Source organism: Marmota flaviventris, chromosome 14, assembly GCF_047511675.1.
Source record: "Marmota flaviventris isolate mMarFla1 chromosome 14, mMarFla1.hap1, whole genome shotgun sequence".
Lineage (NCBI taxonomy): Eukaryota > Metazoa > Chordata > Mammalia > Rodentia > Sciuridae > Marmota > Marmota flaviventris.
In genome coordinates this window covers 23,175,127-23,190,437 of record NC_092511.1, presented here as the reverse complement: position 1 = coordinate 23,190,437, position 15,311 = coordinate 23,175,127, and the positions used below count along the sequence as shown (strand labels likewise).

General features: G+C 49.6%; 1 protein-coding gene across 4 annotated transcripts in view; it reads right to left on the bottom strand.

Annotated features, from left to right (window-relative positions):
- Lbh (LBH regulator of WNT signaling pathway) overlaps nt 1-14,309 on the bottom strand; it is a 30,260-nt gene extending 15,951 nt beyond the window's left edge. The window contains exons 1-3 of one of the 4 annotated variants that reach the window (XM_071601455.1): nt 14,209-14,309; nt 14,042-14,092; nt 6,704-6,806 (exon numbers count right to left, since the gene is read on the bottom strand). In XM_071601455.1, coding sequence (XP_071457556.1) covers nt 6,704-6,781 — 78 coding nt within the window. In that variant the 5' untranslated portion in view covers nt 6,782-6,806; nt 14,042-14,092; nt 14,209-14,309. Of the gene's footprint in view, nt 1-6,703; nt 6,807-7,239; nt 7,265-9,400; nt 9,627-14,041; nt 14,093-14,208 lie in introns of those variants that run through there. The other 3 variants (XM_027933362.2, XM_027933360.2, XM_071601456.1) reach the window with 3 other exon arrangements.
- Nucleotides 14,310-15,311: the final 1,002 nt, after the last annotated feature.

Genomic DNA, 15,311 nt, shown 5'->3' with positions numbered 1-15,311 from the left:
GAAAAGCCTAAAAATCATACAACATGCACTTTATCCAGAATGATATGAAATTACTAACAAAGAGGGAAAGAGAAGGAAAACGTTTCCTATAACTACAACACTCTAATCTTTAACAACCACTACTGTGTTAACATTCTGCCTTCCAACTGTGTGTGTTAAATGGCTCTTAAACGTGTGTATATGTGTGTGGTGTAGAGTGTCCGCAGGCAGTGGGTTCCGTCCAAAGGGCTGGACAACTGCTTTAAGCTCTACAAAGTAAAAGTAGAAGATGATTCCAAGGTATATTTACAATTCTGTCTGGAAACCACCCCAAGTCAAGCCAGGAGAAAGTCAGGCAGGCCTAGAGACCAACTATCTCGGGAAAGACATGTGACACCTTCTTTGCTCGGATCTACCCTGCTTTATGTGAGAGATCTAAAACCTAAAACCGTCCTTCCTATTGACTCCAGTAAACTTTCTGTTCAAGAAGCAAGTAGTCGATGCTGATTCAGCTACATGTTTGGGGGCCTGTTCTCCAGTTCACCTAAGATGAGCTGCCCACAGAGCAAGACAACTAAGCCCAAAGGGGAGAGGGCCAAGGGAGCTCCCCAACTCCCCAGGCTGGCTTGACAACAATTTGGAGAAATTTGGGGCAAATTGTTTTCAAGATGGATCTGTGCAATAAGGAACCATTGCCAAGTCAAGGGGAGGCAGCTGGCACAAGATATGATTTGCTGACACAGAACCTTCCTAAAGTGGGAAGGGCAGGTGGGGAGGTGAGAGGCAGACAGAGGTGTCGCTGTGGCTACTAGACTGGAAAGAAGGGAACCTCAGCGAGTCGGGGCCCTGTGTGAATGAAGGGCCTATCTTCATGTTCTCTGAGGATTATTTCAGGATCAGGCCTGAAAGATCACTTCAGGACATTCGCCAGACACCCAGGAATAGCTCTTGACTTCAGTCACAAGATTCGCCACCCAAACTCATCCCTTTCTTCATGGTACAACCCTCCATTCTATCCGACATGGGGGACTGGGTTGGCTCAGAAAATGCTGACCCTATAAAAATCTACACTATGGGACTGCCAAGGCACAGGCCTGGTTCTCAGTGCAGGGAAAGGAGAGAAAGGCCCGGCCCATCATTCAGCGCTCATTAAGTGACTGTTTATAGGACACCGTGGCCGGTACTGTAGGAACAAAGACAGTCTAAGACATGGCCTCTGGCTCTGTGGTGTGACGAACACCCAACCACTGTGAGCAGGAGGCGGCAGGGCCAACACGGGCCCTTTGAGAGGAGGCTGTATGGCTGTAGTGTGCAGCTGGCTGGCTGGGCAGTGAAGGAAGCTTGTTCTCTCCCTGGCTGGGCACAGACCCACTGTTGTGCCCACAGGGGAAGGGGGAGAGGGAGACTTCTCCCATGGGAACAATTCCAGCCTTCTGCGGCCTGATCCAGGGGCCTTCCACAGCAGGCTCTGAGTATAGGAGGAAAGTGCTGGATCCTCATGCAAAGTGGACTTGAGGTGAATAAGGATGCAGTGTGTGCAGAGGCAGCTCAATGCCACTCAGAGAAATGGGCTCCTTGTGCTTCCAAACCCAGCGGCCAGAGCTGCCTCTCATACATCACACTGGTGTGATTTTTACCCAGGAGAACGGTGGAGGGAGTTGGGATGGAGAAAGAAAACTTGCCATGATTCCAGTAACATGTCGTGTCTGTGGCTGGCTGTCTCCTGCCAAGTGTTTTGGAATTTTAGCTTTATGTCTCTCCAGGGACTCCTGTGCCTTTTTAAAGTCTGATGTTGTGAAAGATGGTTTCCTGGTGACCATGGGACTTGTGTGCAGTTGCTCAGTGGGGCCTCTCAAGCTCTGGGGGACATGCAGGGGTAACCAATGAGACAAGAGGACTCGGGAGGAGGACACAAACAGAGCTGATAAGTTATTCCCAGAGTGACCTACATGCAGGGGCTTGAGGGGGACAGTAGTATGTTGCTGAGCAGCAACCTTCCTGAGGCCCTAACCCAGGAACAGGGAAGCTATGCCCAGCCCTTATGTAGACACATGCATCCCACCCTGATGGGAGCAGCACAGTGAGCCAGGCTCAGGACATTCATGAAGGTGGCTCCGTGTAGGGTGCATGAGGACAGTTCTGAAATGCTGCTGTTCAGTGCTCTCCTGGACCAGAGAGAAATCACTGTTCCTGGTAAAGAACAAGGGGCTCTGAAGAGAGAGCAGCTGGCTGTGGATGAGCCTCTGAGACAGAAGGGGCCAGAAGACCCTGTCCAGGGCCCAATTCCCTGGGAGCCGATTCCCAGCCCCTATGAGTCCTCCCCAGGACAGAGTGAGACTGAGGCACTGAGATGTCAAGAAGCAAATAACAGGCAAAGGCAAAACCATCTGGGGCACTTCTATCCCTCCTCCTCCCCTGGATTACTCCCTCCTGCCCTGGGAGATGAAGGGGAAGATGGAGAAGCTCTCTGCTCAGTAGATCAAAAGGAACACACAGGGAACCGGAGCAGTGCATTCTGTGAAGAAGTTGCTCCTTCGGGTTTGAGAGTGGCGTCCCTTGACTCCCTGAGAAGAAAAGTCTGCTGCCTGCCTGCCTGGTAGATGATATCAAGTAGCAGAAGTACATGATCAAGAGCAATGGCAGGTGGAATACCAAGGCAACCAGTCAGGAGTGTGCTCTGCTTAGAAAGGGATCCCCAGAAAGAGTCCCCAGGAAGGATACTGATATCAGATCTTATTTGGGATGCTTTAGAAAGGACAGTTTAAAACCAAGAAGCCATAGTTATGTCTTGACCTTGATGTGGGTAAAACTGTGGAGGCCTACATGCACTGGGCGGGGGCTGGGGGGGGGGGGAGTCAGGCAACAAGATCAGAATCCCAGTGCCTCTTGGGTTTTAGCAACAAAAGAGCCCAGAAGCTCCCCTAGGATGCTTCCCTGTACAGAGCCCAGACCAATGCAAGCCTAGCATAAAAGGAGACCCAGTCAGAGATCCCCGAGCACCACATGCCTGGAGTCCTGGAGCCATGGAAGGAGCAGGCTTCTCAGGCAGCCACTGACTTGTTTTGATGGCCAGCAGACATTCCTGTCCCACAGGTTGGTGACTCGGGGCCTACAGTGTAGGCAGGAAGCTAAAGCCTTCAGGGTCATAAATGTCCTCATGGAGACCTCCCACTCAGCTCTGAGAATCGGCTGCCACCAACAGCCTGCTCAAAAGGTACTCAGACTTTCTAATAACTATTTACTCACCCAACCTGTGGGATGACATAATTCATGCCAAATAAATGTGCAGACATGGATATCACTTATCTGATGTGATATCCAAATGGTACTGGCTCGCAATACAGTACTATCAAAAGACAAAAGATGGGGCTAAACTGTATCTTTTAGGATAAAAGGGCATTCACTTGGAACCCTTATAGGCATGGGCCTGAGCAGATCTAGGAAAGAGATGAAAGTGGCCAGTTTCTGAATCAAGAGACTTGCCCACCATCCACTTAGCACCTGCTCTGTGAAGGCACTGAGCCAGTAGGTACCCTGGGTGGGGGCAGGGTACAAAGGTGATAGTAAGTCATCCCCTGCCCTTGAGGACCCAGGCAAGGAGAAGGTAAGGTAGGACGCATATCCTCAAAGCCCAGCACAACATCCTGGCAAAGTACAAAATGCCACAAGCACTGAAAGAAAGGTCATATCCAGTACAGAGAAATCAGGAAAGCTTCATTCTCAATAGGTTTGAAAGGTGGGGGAATGACTGACAAAGTCCAATGGGCCATTTATTTGATGACCTTGTTTCAAGGTCAAACCACAAGCCTGAGATTCTATTTCATCTGCCAAGTTGGGATTGATGTCTCTTTCCCACTCTCAGTTCCTTGGAAAAGCAGGTCTTAATAAAAGCCACATACTATTATTATCCTCAGGAGGAAAGCCAAGTGCAGAGTTCTGAGATTCCCACCCCCAGATCTGAGCCAAGCCCAAGCATGCAGAGAGACCAGCTCCGGCCAAGAACCAGCCCAGCCAATCCCCAGAGCTCTGGTGGGAAAGCTTTTAATTGGATAGCACTAATTTGAGTGGGTCCAGAGAAATCTGTCACGTGAGAATCATTAGACCAGCTCACTACAGAGTCTCTCACTTGGCATATACGGGGGTGAGCCAAAGGGTGTCTGCTGCTATAACAATTATATGATACATGGTGTGGCCTCCTGAAAGCCTTCATTTTATTTCAAATCCCAGCCCTATTCTGACTTCCCTCTTCCAGACCTTCTTAGATTCTATAACTCAGATTTGATCATTGCTGCCCATACCTGGATTGACCATAGCTTCTGTATGGTGGCCCATATCTAGAATGACCAGATTGCCTGTGTACTTGGTCAAACAGTATAATTTCTCCCCTTTCTCTTCATTACACAACCAAGAGCCCTTTCTGAAATCATTTTGTTGACAGAGTGCTTTGAAGTTCCAGGCAGGATCTTTTGGCACTGGGCAATAGTCCTCACCCAAGGGGCAGAGACAGATTTCCTGGGGGCTGTGAGAACTGGGCTCTTGGTCCAGCACCATAAGGGAAGACTAGAGTAATTTTTTCTTATTATTGTGATATCACAGGAGCCCAGAGGTGACTTTATTTCCTTCAGTATTGCAGCCCCAAGTAAGTCTTCCTCACCCAGCATGGCAGCCCCTTCCTCCATCATCACCTGCACCAACCCTCAGATGCTGCAGAAGGGCCTGGAGCACTTGAAGGGCTGAGAAAATTGTCCTGCAGTGCCTGGCCCTTTATCCTGGGACTTGTTTAAAGGAGAGTGTAAAAAAACACATGCAAGAAGTCAATGACTGTGTTTGGAAAGGTTCTGTGATGGAAATCTAAAACCCTGAAATGAAAGAAAATCTCACCTGTAGCCACAAAAAGATTCAGTCTGACTCACAGGCTTGGAAACTGATATCCAAAAACAGCCTAGTTGGTAGGCCAGGAACTTCTCCACCTCCCACCAGACCCTGGGGCTCTCAACAGCTTTCCTCAGACCCACTCTGGGGAAAGAGCCTTTTCAGCCCTTCAGGCTAATGGAATTCTCATTAACAGCCCGCAGGAGGGGCCTGACTCTATTGATACAAAACAAAGGGGCCTCCTTGAGCCTCCCAAGGGAGTCCAAGCTGTGTTCCCAACCTCAGCTTTCATCCTGGCCCTTTGATCACTCTCCCCTCATCAGTCTGCACCTACTCTGGTTTTCTATTTGTTTCTTTCTTTACAAAATAAATGCCCCTGGAACAGCTCTAAGGATGACCAGCCAGAGTGAGTCTAGACTCTAGCCAGAACCAGCCCAAGGTGGAGGCATGCCATGAATCAGAAGAGCGAGGCTTGGGGCTGGAGAGAGCCACGTCTCCAACTCAGCTGGGGGCTGTGTCCTCTGTGGAGCAGGGTGAGAACTCCCACCTCTGAGCTGTGGCACAGCAAGCAATGTGTGTACAATGCTTGGTCCACAGCAGGCATGTGGTTCATTCCTGCAGCATGGCCCCTCTCACCCCATCTGTCTTCCCTGGACCAGCAGCTCTATAAACTCCCCTAGCCTCACAGTCTTCCCTTACAAACAGAACTCCTCCTTCCCCCAAATTTAGCAACCTAGGAACTCTCCTAGACTATCCAAAAGCAATTTGCCCCAGGGGTAACAAGTGCTCTGTCACCAGCCTGTTAAGACCCCTGGGGGTAAGAGAGTGAAAGTGTCACTTTGTTCCTTTTCATGGTCTTTATGCATTTTGGATCCACCAGACAGGATGATCTCTAAGCTGGTTGGCAGCCACAGCGGCTAATGTCTGCTGGACACTTTGTGTCCCAGGCACTATGAATGCCTTAAACCCATCCTCTCACCTGCTGACTTATCATCACAATCTTATGAGGTGAAGTCTATTGATACCCCACTTTACAGATGAAGAAATTAAGGTTTCCTGGCATTTGGGGACTGGCCTTAAGGTCACACAGCTCTTACAGGTGGCTTTGGGACACAAAACCAAGTGTGCTTCTGTTAGGAAACAGACATATGAGGATGGTGGGAATCCAAGGTTAAGGGCCCCTTCAAACGGGCCCACTGTACTGAACCCCACATGCTTTCCTTTCCAATAGGCAATTTACTGCAGCCCTTAGTGGACAGGATATGTTACATTCCTCAGCAAACTACCTGTTAACTGCAAGAGAAACGCAGGCCCAAGATAATGTTGACAAGAGGAACTCGGGATATTTTTGTGACCAGATCCTGAAACTCTGGGAGATAAGGGTCATTCCTCCTAACCATAAAATCTGTAAGAATGCATGGTTAAGAATCCAATTAGAACCTGCCAGCATGGGCCAAGGTGACCTAGAGTTGCCATGACAGTGGGATCTTGAAAGTCTGATGTCATCCTGCTGTCAGTCAAAAGTCAAGAGGTGAACCTGGGTGGGACTCTCTGGAAACTTCTCTGGGATCCCCAATAAAACTGGAGTGCAGGACAGGCACACTGTCTTTCTCCTCTCTGAGAGGACCCACTCTCTCCCTTGAGAATGTCCCTAACCCCTTTCCTATTCCTTCAGTAAACTCATTCCTATTACTCTGAGCAACATGTCTAAAATCTTTCTGATTTGATCACATGAGTCAGGGTTTGAAGAGAGGATCTTCACGCTGTCTTAGTTTTTCTAAAGTCCCCAGCTCTGTAACACTTTCAGCCCCAGCAAAAGCCACCATACGCTAAGCAAGAGTACTTAACTCACCTGATAGGAAAGGCCATCCTTCCGGGGGTTGAGGCCAATCTCCTCCATGGATGGGGTGTTCATCATTACCTCAGTCATCTCGGCCGATCTCAGATAGTCAGGGCTGCCAAGAAATCCAGACCAACAGTCAACAAATGCATGCATTTTCCTCCTCTGAGCCTTCACTTGCTGTGAGACCAGGGGAATCTCTGGAGGCAGGATAAGAGGTGCTCAAAACAATGCTTGCACCAAAACAAGCTCACACGCTTCCAAACCTTCCAAACCCATAGCACCAGGGCCCTTGTCCAGTCCAGTGACAAAGTTCCATCTGCAAACCTTCTTCTTCTGACTCTCCTGAATATTATAGTCCCATCTAAGACAGGGCAACCCTGAATTTTTCTTTAAAGACAGAACTAGAATAAACCACAACAGTAGGTGGCTGAGTCCATGTATCTATATTAAAACCAATTCAGCCAGGTCTTCCCTCCACCCCTCCACTTAAAAACAAAAGTAATCCTTGTGTGAATTTCCAAAGGGGAACTGCATGTTATTATTACATAATAACAATAATAGGCCAGCCTCAGGGAGACAAAGTCCAATCCTGCTGCCTTCCTAAATGTCTCTGTCTGTCTAGTGCTCCTTTTGGCAAAATGTCCCACTTAAAGCCCCAAGGGGTCAGCTTTTCTGCAAGCTTCACATCTGCCATCCAACCCCCTTCTTTAGCCCCAGCGGCAGCAGCTGCAAGCTCGCAGCTTGAAAAACATCCCCTGGATTAAAAAGCCTTAAGGATACTGGGACTCTGATTGCAAAGGAAATTTCCAGAGGGGCCAAGCTGGCCCACCAATTGCAGACATGTGAAAGTGCTTTGTACTCTCTAAGCAGGATACAAATGTTCCATTATCCTTGCACAAGCCATGGGCACACACAGGGTCCTGTATGCATAATGCCAAACCCACATACCAAATCCAGGTACCCGCTACACAATACCCAGCATTTTCACCATTATGTCTGTGCACATGGTTTAAAAAAAAAGAAAAAAAAGTGAGGCATGCTTTAGAGACTATATCTAAGGAAGCAGTGATACCAGACTCCTCTTCATTTTTTAGTTACTACACAGAGTAGAAATGGTTTTGGAAGCAGAAGCAATAGGTTCTTGTCTAGGCTCTGCTGCTTAAGAGTGCATGATCCTGAACAAGTGTATAACCTCTGAGCCACAGGTGCCCTGTTTGTTACTAAGATGTTATGTTAAGGGCTAAGGTCTGGGTAAAACTGTTGCAGACTGTGAAGACCTGATCAATAAAATAACCCTGAACTTTAATTTTTCAGGAGCTAATATCCCTGAGGGGCCTTAACACTCACCTTGCAAAATTTTGACCAGAGGCACAAAGCCTCCACCAACCTTCAAAGTCTCACCTATAAGGCACCTGGATACCTGCACACTATTAGGGGATAGAGGGGCAGGGCTTCCGGAAGAGAGGGGTGTACAAGCCTCGGGGGTGGGGGGATTTTTACTTTGTTCTGAGAGTTCAGTCCCCTCTCTAAACAGAGGCGGGTTGTGATGGGGGAGGGGAGACTAAGAGAAGATGCTGGATTTAGATTGAAAGGCTGGAACCTCCCTACAAGAGGCAAGTCCCTCCCTGGTCCTGGAAAGGCTGCCGCTGACCCTCAAAAGAAAAAAAAAAAAAAAGTACCAGGGAAGCACCCACAGGGCTAACGCTCGGTTCTTCACCTGATATGAGGCGCTGTCCTCGCTCGGGGCTGTGGCGCGGGCCCAAAAAGTTGAAGTGAGAAGTATGAACTTTCCGGTTCCTGGGCTCGGCTGCGCTTGGGATAGGGCTGCGCCGAGGCTGGAACCCGCTTTCCCCTGGCTGGGAGGGAGCCTGTCCCTAACCCCGGCCGGGCTTCGCACGCCCGCACCTGAAAGCGTGTTCCGGGGCCACCCGCACTCGTCCCCCCTCCTCCACCTCGGCCACTCCTCCACTTTGCTTAGCTCAGGAAGGAAGAAGCAGCCGGCGCGCACGTCCCAGCAACCAGGGGCCTCTCTGCATCCTTCCTATCCCCCATCGCCGGCCAGGGGCAAATCTCTGCCGCCCCCAGCCCCCGCCCCGGCTCCTTCCATTTCTGCACCGCGAGAGAGACTTCTCACTTAAAGGCGAATGGGATCTTAGGGACTATGCAGAGGGCAGGGGTCGAGGAGGGTGCAGCGTGTGCCCTGCTGCTTGTGGCTTACGTGTGGGGAGCGCGCCCCCCTCCCTTCCCCGGAGCTCTGCAAACGCCACGGCTGCACCAGCTCAGCCCCGCTGCAGCCGGCCTCGACGCCGAGACTTGCATGCAAACAAAAAAGAAAAAGGGGAGGGGCTCTGGGAGAGAAGAGCCCCCTGCGCCAGGCTGGGCGCGCGCTCCTGCAGACTCCGCATAAGGGGTTTCATTACCCGGGTTTCGTTGGGACCCCAGGCTCTCCCCACCCACCACCACCACCACACACACCCTCCAGCCGTCACTTAAGTGAAGGTTCCGAGTTCACTTCCTTTGTCTGGATGCTCTCAGCACCACCTCCCCCCACCCCCACCTTTGCAACCTTGACGCTGACTCCTTCAGGGGCTCCCGGCGGCGGGTTAGCGCTAGGCGCTAGTGTCATCGGAGCCCGCACGAGCGGGTGCCCGGGCCCCGAAGCCTCGGTCGTTAGACCGGCGCCCGCCGCAGGCGCAGGATACTCACCAGTGAATGGGGAAATATACAGACATGAAGTCCTAGGGAAAGCTGACCCACGCCCTTGTGATTTAAAAACGGTCACTGCGTCCCGAGTGAGGTTGACACGGGCGCAAACGGGCGCGGCAGAGGCCGAGCGCGAGCACTGGGCATTCGCCGGTCCGCCTTTCCCAGACAGCCCGGCTGCCAGCGGCGTCGGCGGTGCAGACCGAGCGCCCTGCTCTTCACCGAGCTCCGGCTCCCACAAAGAGCCGGGGAAGCTGTATTTATAGGGGAGGGGGCGGGGTTTGGCCCCGAGAGGCCCCGCCCTTCCTCGCCCACTCCTGGAATAACGTCACCAAAATCATGAATGGCTTCAGCGCTCGCAGCTCCCGCGGGCGGCGACTCGGGGGCGCGCTGAGCTCTGTTCCCCGAGGGCCGTGGTTTGCTGCAGCTCGGAGCACTGCCCCCTGCCCACGACTCACACACACGCACACACGCACGCACCCGGCTGGAGTTCAATGTCAACGTCGCTTCCTGCTCACAAACCCGTAGGCATCCGCAGCCCCCTTCCTGCGCACACCCGGGAACTCCAAGGCAGCACGGTTGAGCGTGCGGAGGGTTCGGGACGTGACTGCCCAGGTTGCACCGAAGGAGGGCGCCATTCCTCCACCCCGGCCGGCCGCTTGGCCCCGCGCCCTCCCTGGCACCCACTCACCGTCCCCAGCCCACACTCAGGACCCCTCTTCAGCGGTCCTCTCCCAAAGTAGGCCTCCCTTTGGAATCGTCCCCTGCCGCACCGCGATCGCGGCGCCAGACTTGCGACCCTTCCATCCTGGACTAGCAGCGTGGAAAGGAGAGCATCACCAATAAACGCTGTGGGTAGGCAGAAGAGACAGGGAGTCGGGGACCCAGTGCCTGCGGGGTCGCAAGATTTGCGAGGAACTGGTCCGCAGCCTTGGGATCCATGGAGGGTTTTGTTTGTGGGAGAAAGGATGTGGTGTCATTCTTGGGTTATTTCACTGGACACGAGCGCGAGGACACACACACACACACACACACACACACACACACATCACACACACGGTCCATGGTGCGGGTAGGAGGTGCGAGTGGGCGGTGCTCGAGCGCGCACCACTAGTCTTGGATCCCGTATCTGCTCCAAGGAGTCGCTGTATAACAGCGTAAACAAAGAGCTTCAGAGCAACGCTTCCCACACTGCCCAGGAATTGCAGCTCCGGGTCTGTCCAGGCCTTCGCGCTGCTTAGCCCCCACAGCCACTGCACGGGAGTCTGACTGCCATTCTGTGACCTCTACGTCAATTACTCCTACAAAATAGCTACGTATTTTACCTATAAAATAACTTGAGCTATGTGTACACAGGGCTGGGAAAGGGTGGGGGGGTGGCTCTCAAAAAACTGAGCAAAAATAATTATCTTGGAAGTATAAGTCAGCTCTTTGAAGAAAAGGCAGTGAATGTATTGAATCCATACACACACGTTCTTAAAAGTGGGACGAGGGAGTCATCAGGTAAAAAGGATGATGGGATTAATGGTAAGGGTTTAACAGTGTCAGGGCTTGAGGAATCTGAAAGAGGGGGCCCTCATAATTTTCATCAGTTTTCCCCAAACTCAATTTCAATAAAAATAATCATTAAGAGTAATTTTAAAATAACGGTGCTATTATCAGTCATTCATATATTCACCTGGAATAAAAAGTGTGCTTCTTGATAAAATATGGCTTCAACCAGAAAATTTAGGATCCTGTCCCTATCCCCCAAACGAGAGCAAGAGCTGGTTTGTCCTGCAAGGCACCACCTGTGTGCAGCAGGGTTGGGGTTGGTGTCCTGATGGAGGGCCACTCTTTATGGTCAGACGGTAATGGAGATGTTCCAGGTGTGGGGTTACTGCAAAGAGAAGGGCTTTTTATGCCTTTTGTAAAGGGTGGGGAAGCTCCTCAATGTCACTGACTGGGTATGACATGTTGTCATCTGGGGTGTCAAAAGGGAAGCCAGTGCTTGAAGATCTGGTTTCCTACTGGGACTTTCCAAGGCCCTCCCAGGAGGATGCCCGAACCAGGCCCTGGGGTGAGCAGGATGGAAGCCTTCTGCCATATCTCCCCAGGAGCATTCCCTGGCAAGGCCTGCGATGAAAGGTTGTCACATCAATTTTACATATAATAGATACACTTTCATATTTATGAATAATATCATAAAATTTTCAAAACTTAGAAAAACCCTCCTCATTTACACCCCCCAAACCCCCACTCGTATCTTAAGTTGAAATGGGCTCCTTTTGGAGAAGAGGGTAGGAAGGAAGGCCTTCACCAGAAGTGATCTGGCCTTTGGGAGAATTCCTTACATTAGAGGTCATTGAGGCAATTATCTGATGCCTACACTTTAGAAAATTTTGCTCACTTTACCTAAATTTCACCGGTCAGTAAATTAGAGTGGAAAATAAGCCTTTGGTTGTGTCCCCTAAATGAAAATATGGAGACATGGTGCTGAACTTGATACAACTAACAAGCAGCCATTTCTCAACCATACTTTGTATAGCGCTTTTCAGTTTTGCAAAGCATTTTCAACACTTTGGCTTTCAAAGAATGTAAGAATGTGACAAGATTATGACTGCACAACTTCAGAGTCCCCATATGTGCAAACTGAGGCTGAAATAAATTAGGACACTTGCTAAAGATCATACAGTTAGAAAGGGTTGGTCTGGCTCTGGCCCTCAGGGGTTGCAGACACACCCAGGTTTCCACTCTGTTACATGCTCTCCATCATTGAATTTCCTTCATTTCTCTGAAGATACAGAGCATTTTAACAGGCACAATGACCTTTCTTTCCAGTGCCCTAGGAGATAGGTTTCTATCCCTGCTGCCTTTGAATAAATGAAGGAATAGAAACTCAATCAAATGAAGTTGCTTAGAGTTCCAGAACCTTAGAGCTGAAAGAGACCTTCCAAATCACCTCGTCCAGTCTCCTCATTTTACAGGTGAGAAGACACTTAAGAGATTAAATGGCATGTCCAAGGTCACCAGACTATTAAGTGGTATAGGTGGAACCTGGGCCTTCGAACCGCTGGTCAAATGTTGTTTCCACTCTAACACTTCGCTGTGCACTGTGTTTGCCAAGGAGTCAGCAGCAAAGGTCAAACACCACCTCTATCCGTCACCCACATTTATTGAACATCATCTACTATATGCATATCAGTGAACTCAACACCCAGTCAGAGTTCTCTGACTCCCCCCCTTCTCCCACATTTGTCCCGAGGGATGGAAGGATTGATTTACAATTCACTTTCAATAATAATCCAGGCATAATCAGTGCTTTCCAATATTACACAAGTCCAGTTGTTGAGCTCCTTCTCTACCTTGCCGAAATGAATACTTTTTAAAAGAAGACTAAAGCTAATGAACTTAAGATCTTATTAGAGTTATCTTAGTTATAACTGTGCCGGTATGCAAGGCATGTAGCTATTTTTCATCTAGTTAAAAAAAGAGAGATCACTATCTAAATTCATTTAGCAACATATTCTCACATGGTATCTCTCTCTGACTTGCAAAGACAGTATTGTATTAAATTTTTCTAGTAGCAGTGAAGCTGGTACTTTGGTTAGTACTTTGGGTAGGTTATAAAGGACTTCACGAAGTAGCTTTTGACCTTAGGAAAATAGGGAAGGAAGGGGTGACATTTGCTGCAGTGCACCCAGATCTGTTACATTTATGCCTCCCTACAACTTGGACACCGTCACTACTGCTCCACTTCACAGATGAAGAAGTCAAGGCTCTAGAAAATGAGTAATTGGTTATGGCACCTGGCACTCAAATGGCTGAACCAAATTTTGACTCTGGAGCTTCCTGGTTACAAAGGCTATGTTTTTTTTTCTGTTTTTTTTTTTTTTTTTTTTTTCACAAAACAACACTTATTGTGGCCTCTGTGGTTTTGTTTGTTTTAATAGCTAAAGTACGAATTTTACACAAAACTGTTGGTTCCAAGAGCAAAGACCAGGACTCCTGGTATCCATCCCGTAGGGCAGGGAAGGCAGAATAAATTAGTTTCCCACTCTGGGAATCTGGGAGCTTCTTAAAGATATCAGTCAAAGGTTTGAGGTTTAAAAAATAAAAGTGAGTAGGAGAGGGGAGTTTCTAGCCAATTTTTGGTGAAACTCATTTGAGTACATAAGAAATCTGAAAGGCAAGAATGTGTGTGGGTTGATGTGGGGATAAAATGAGACAGTGTTGTGAAAACACTTGGTAAACTGGAAAGCACTGAGCAGATGAGGGCTTGTTTTTAGGCTGTTTGGGGGTAACAGGGAGCCCAGCAGAGGTAATTGTATCCGCTTCGGATTTTTTTACTCATGTCAGTCACAGGCCACCCCATTTCCCTCTGAAGTCCCTTATGGATGTTTCCAGGTTTTAGGAAGCAGACATCAGAGGCAAGCAGCGATGTTCTGCCTGGTGGCCACTACTGTGGTCCCAGTGTCCCAGCATCTTCTTCAAACATCCTCCAGTATCTCGCAGATACTGTGTCCATCTGGATACAAGGCATGCAATGAACACACAGGTCTGAGAATATGTGTGCCTTCCCACCTCAGCCATTGGGCAATTAGCAGTCAACAACACAAAGCAACCCAATTCCACCAGACTACACTCCTCCACCCTTCAACTTACTTTGCTGATCGTCTTCAGGAAAGATGCTTGAACTCTCTGTGTCTCACACCCCTAAAGCAATCCAAGCAGACAGAAGAAATCTATTTTTTAGGTATCAGGGTGCTGATCAGGCTGAAAAAAGCTGCTTCTATAAATGCTCAAGCAAGGCCAGGCATGGTGGTGCATACCTGTAATCTCAGCAACTCCGGAGGCTGAAGCAGGAAAATCTTGAGTTCAAGGCCAGTCTCAGCAACTTATCGAGGCCCTAAACAACTTAGTGAGACCCTGTCTTAAAATAAAAGATAAAAAGGGCTGAGGATGTAGCTCAGTGGTTAAGCACCCCCAAGTTCAATCCCCAGTACCAAAAGAAGAAAAAAAAATGCTCAAGAGAAAGAGTTCTTTTTATCTTAGCATCAGGACTCTGCAGCCCAATACAAAGCCTGAGGACCCTCCTGCCATATCCCCTCTCATAAGGTGCTGCTTTCTTTCCATCCAGACTCCTCTCACCCCCCAAAGAAGCCTGGGATCTGGCTGCCTATGAACTTGCCTTCCCAAATATCAAAGAGATTCAGCCCTGGTTTTTCCTTTATTTCTGTCAAGGGGCCTTTGAAGCAAAGGGATTTTCTGAGTGGGGCGGGGGGACAACCCTATGGAATCTCTAGGGTCCAGGCCCTAAAAGAAAACACTTCAACTGGAACCAGTTCAAGGCTCTCATGTCCAATTAAGGAAAGACTCACATTCCTGTGCTAGCTCTGGCTCTGTCTTGCTTTCTCTCTTTCCACATCCACACAGGAATGCAGTTCCACAGCCAGAAAAGAGAGGTTACTATCACCAAGCTACGGATCGCATAGCAAAGTGATCCCTGGGCTGGCCGGGTCCCTCCGGAATGAGACAAAGAGCACCAGACTACAAGACAACGCAAGCTCCTTCCTACCACCTGGCTGCCCCCTTACCTCCCCCAGGTCACTGGTCGACCTTCACGGTACCTGTGGGGTTATGAAATAAAAGAAGAAAACATCACAGCCGTTTCCCACGGAGAAGCACACTTTCAGTTTTCTTTTCAAGCACACGGGGTGTCAGCTAGCTTCCTCCTGGGCAGCTAGTCCCAGCCGATTTCACACCCACCGCCCCTGCTTAGAGGAGCGAGCAGTGTGCAATGCCCCAGAGATGGCTCCCCCTGAGCACCTCACAGGTGCCTGCCAAGCCATAACCAGTAACCCGAGCCCGCTGGAGTCCCCGGTGTATTTCACACCCACACTGCACCCGCCTGGGGATCCGATAGCTGGGTCCA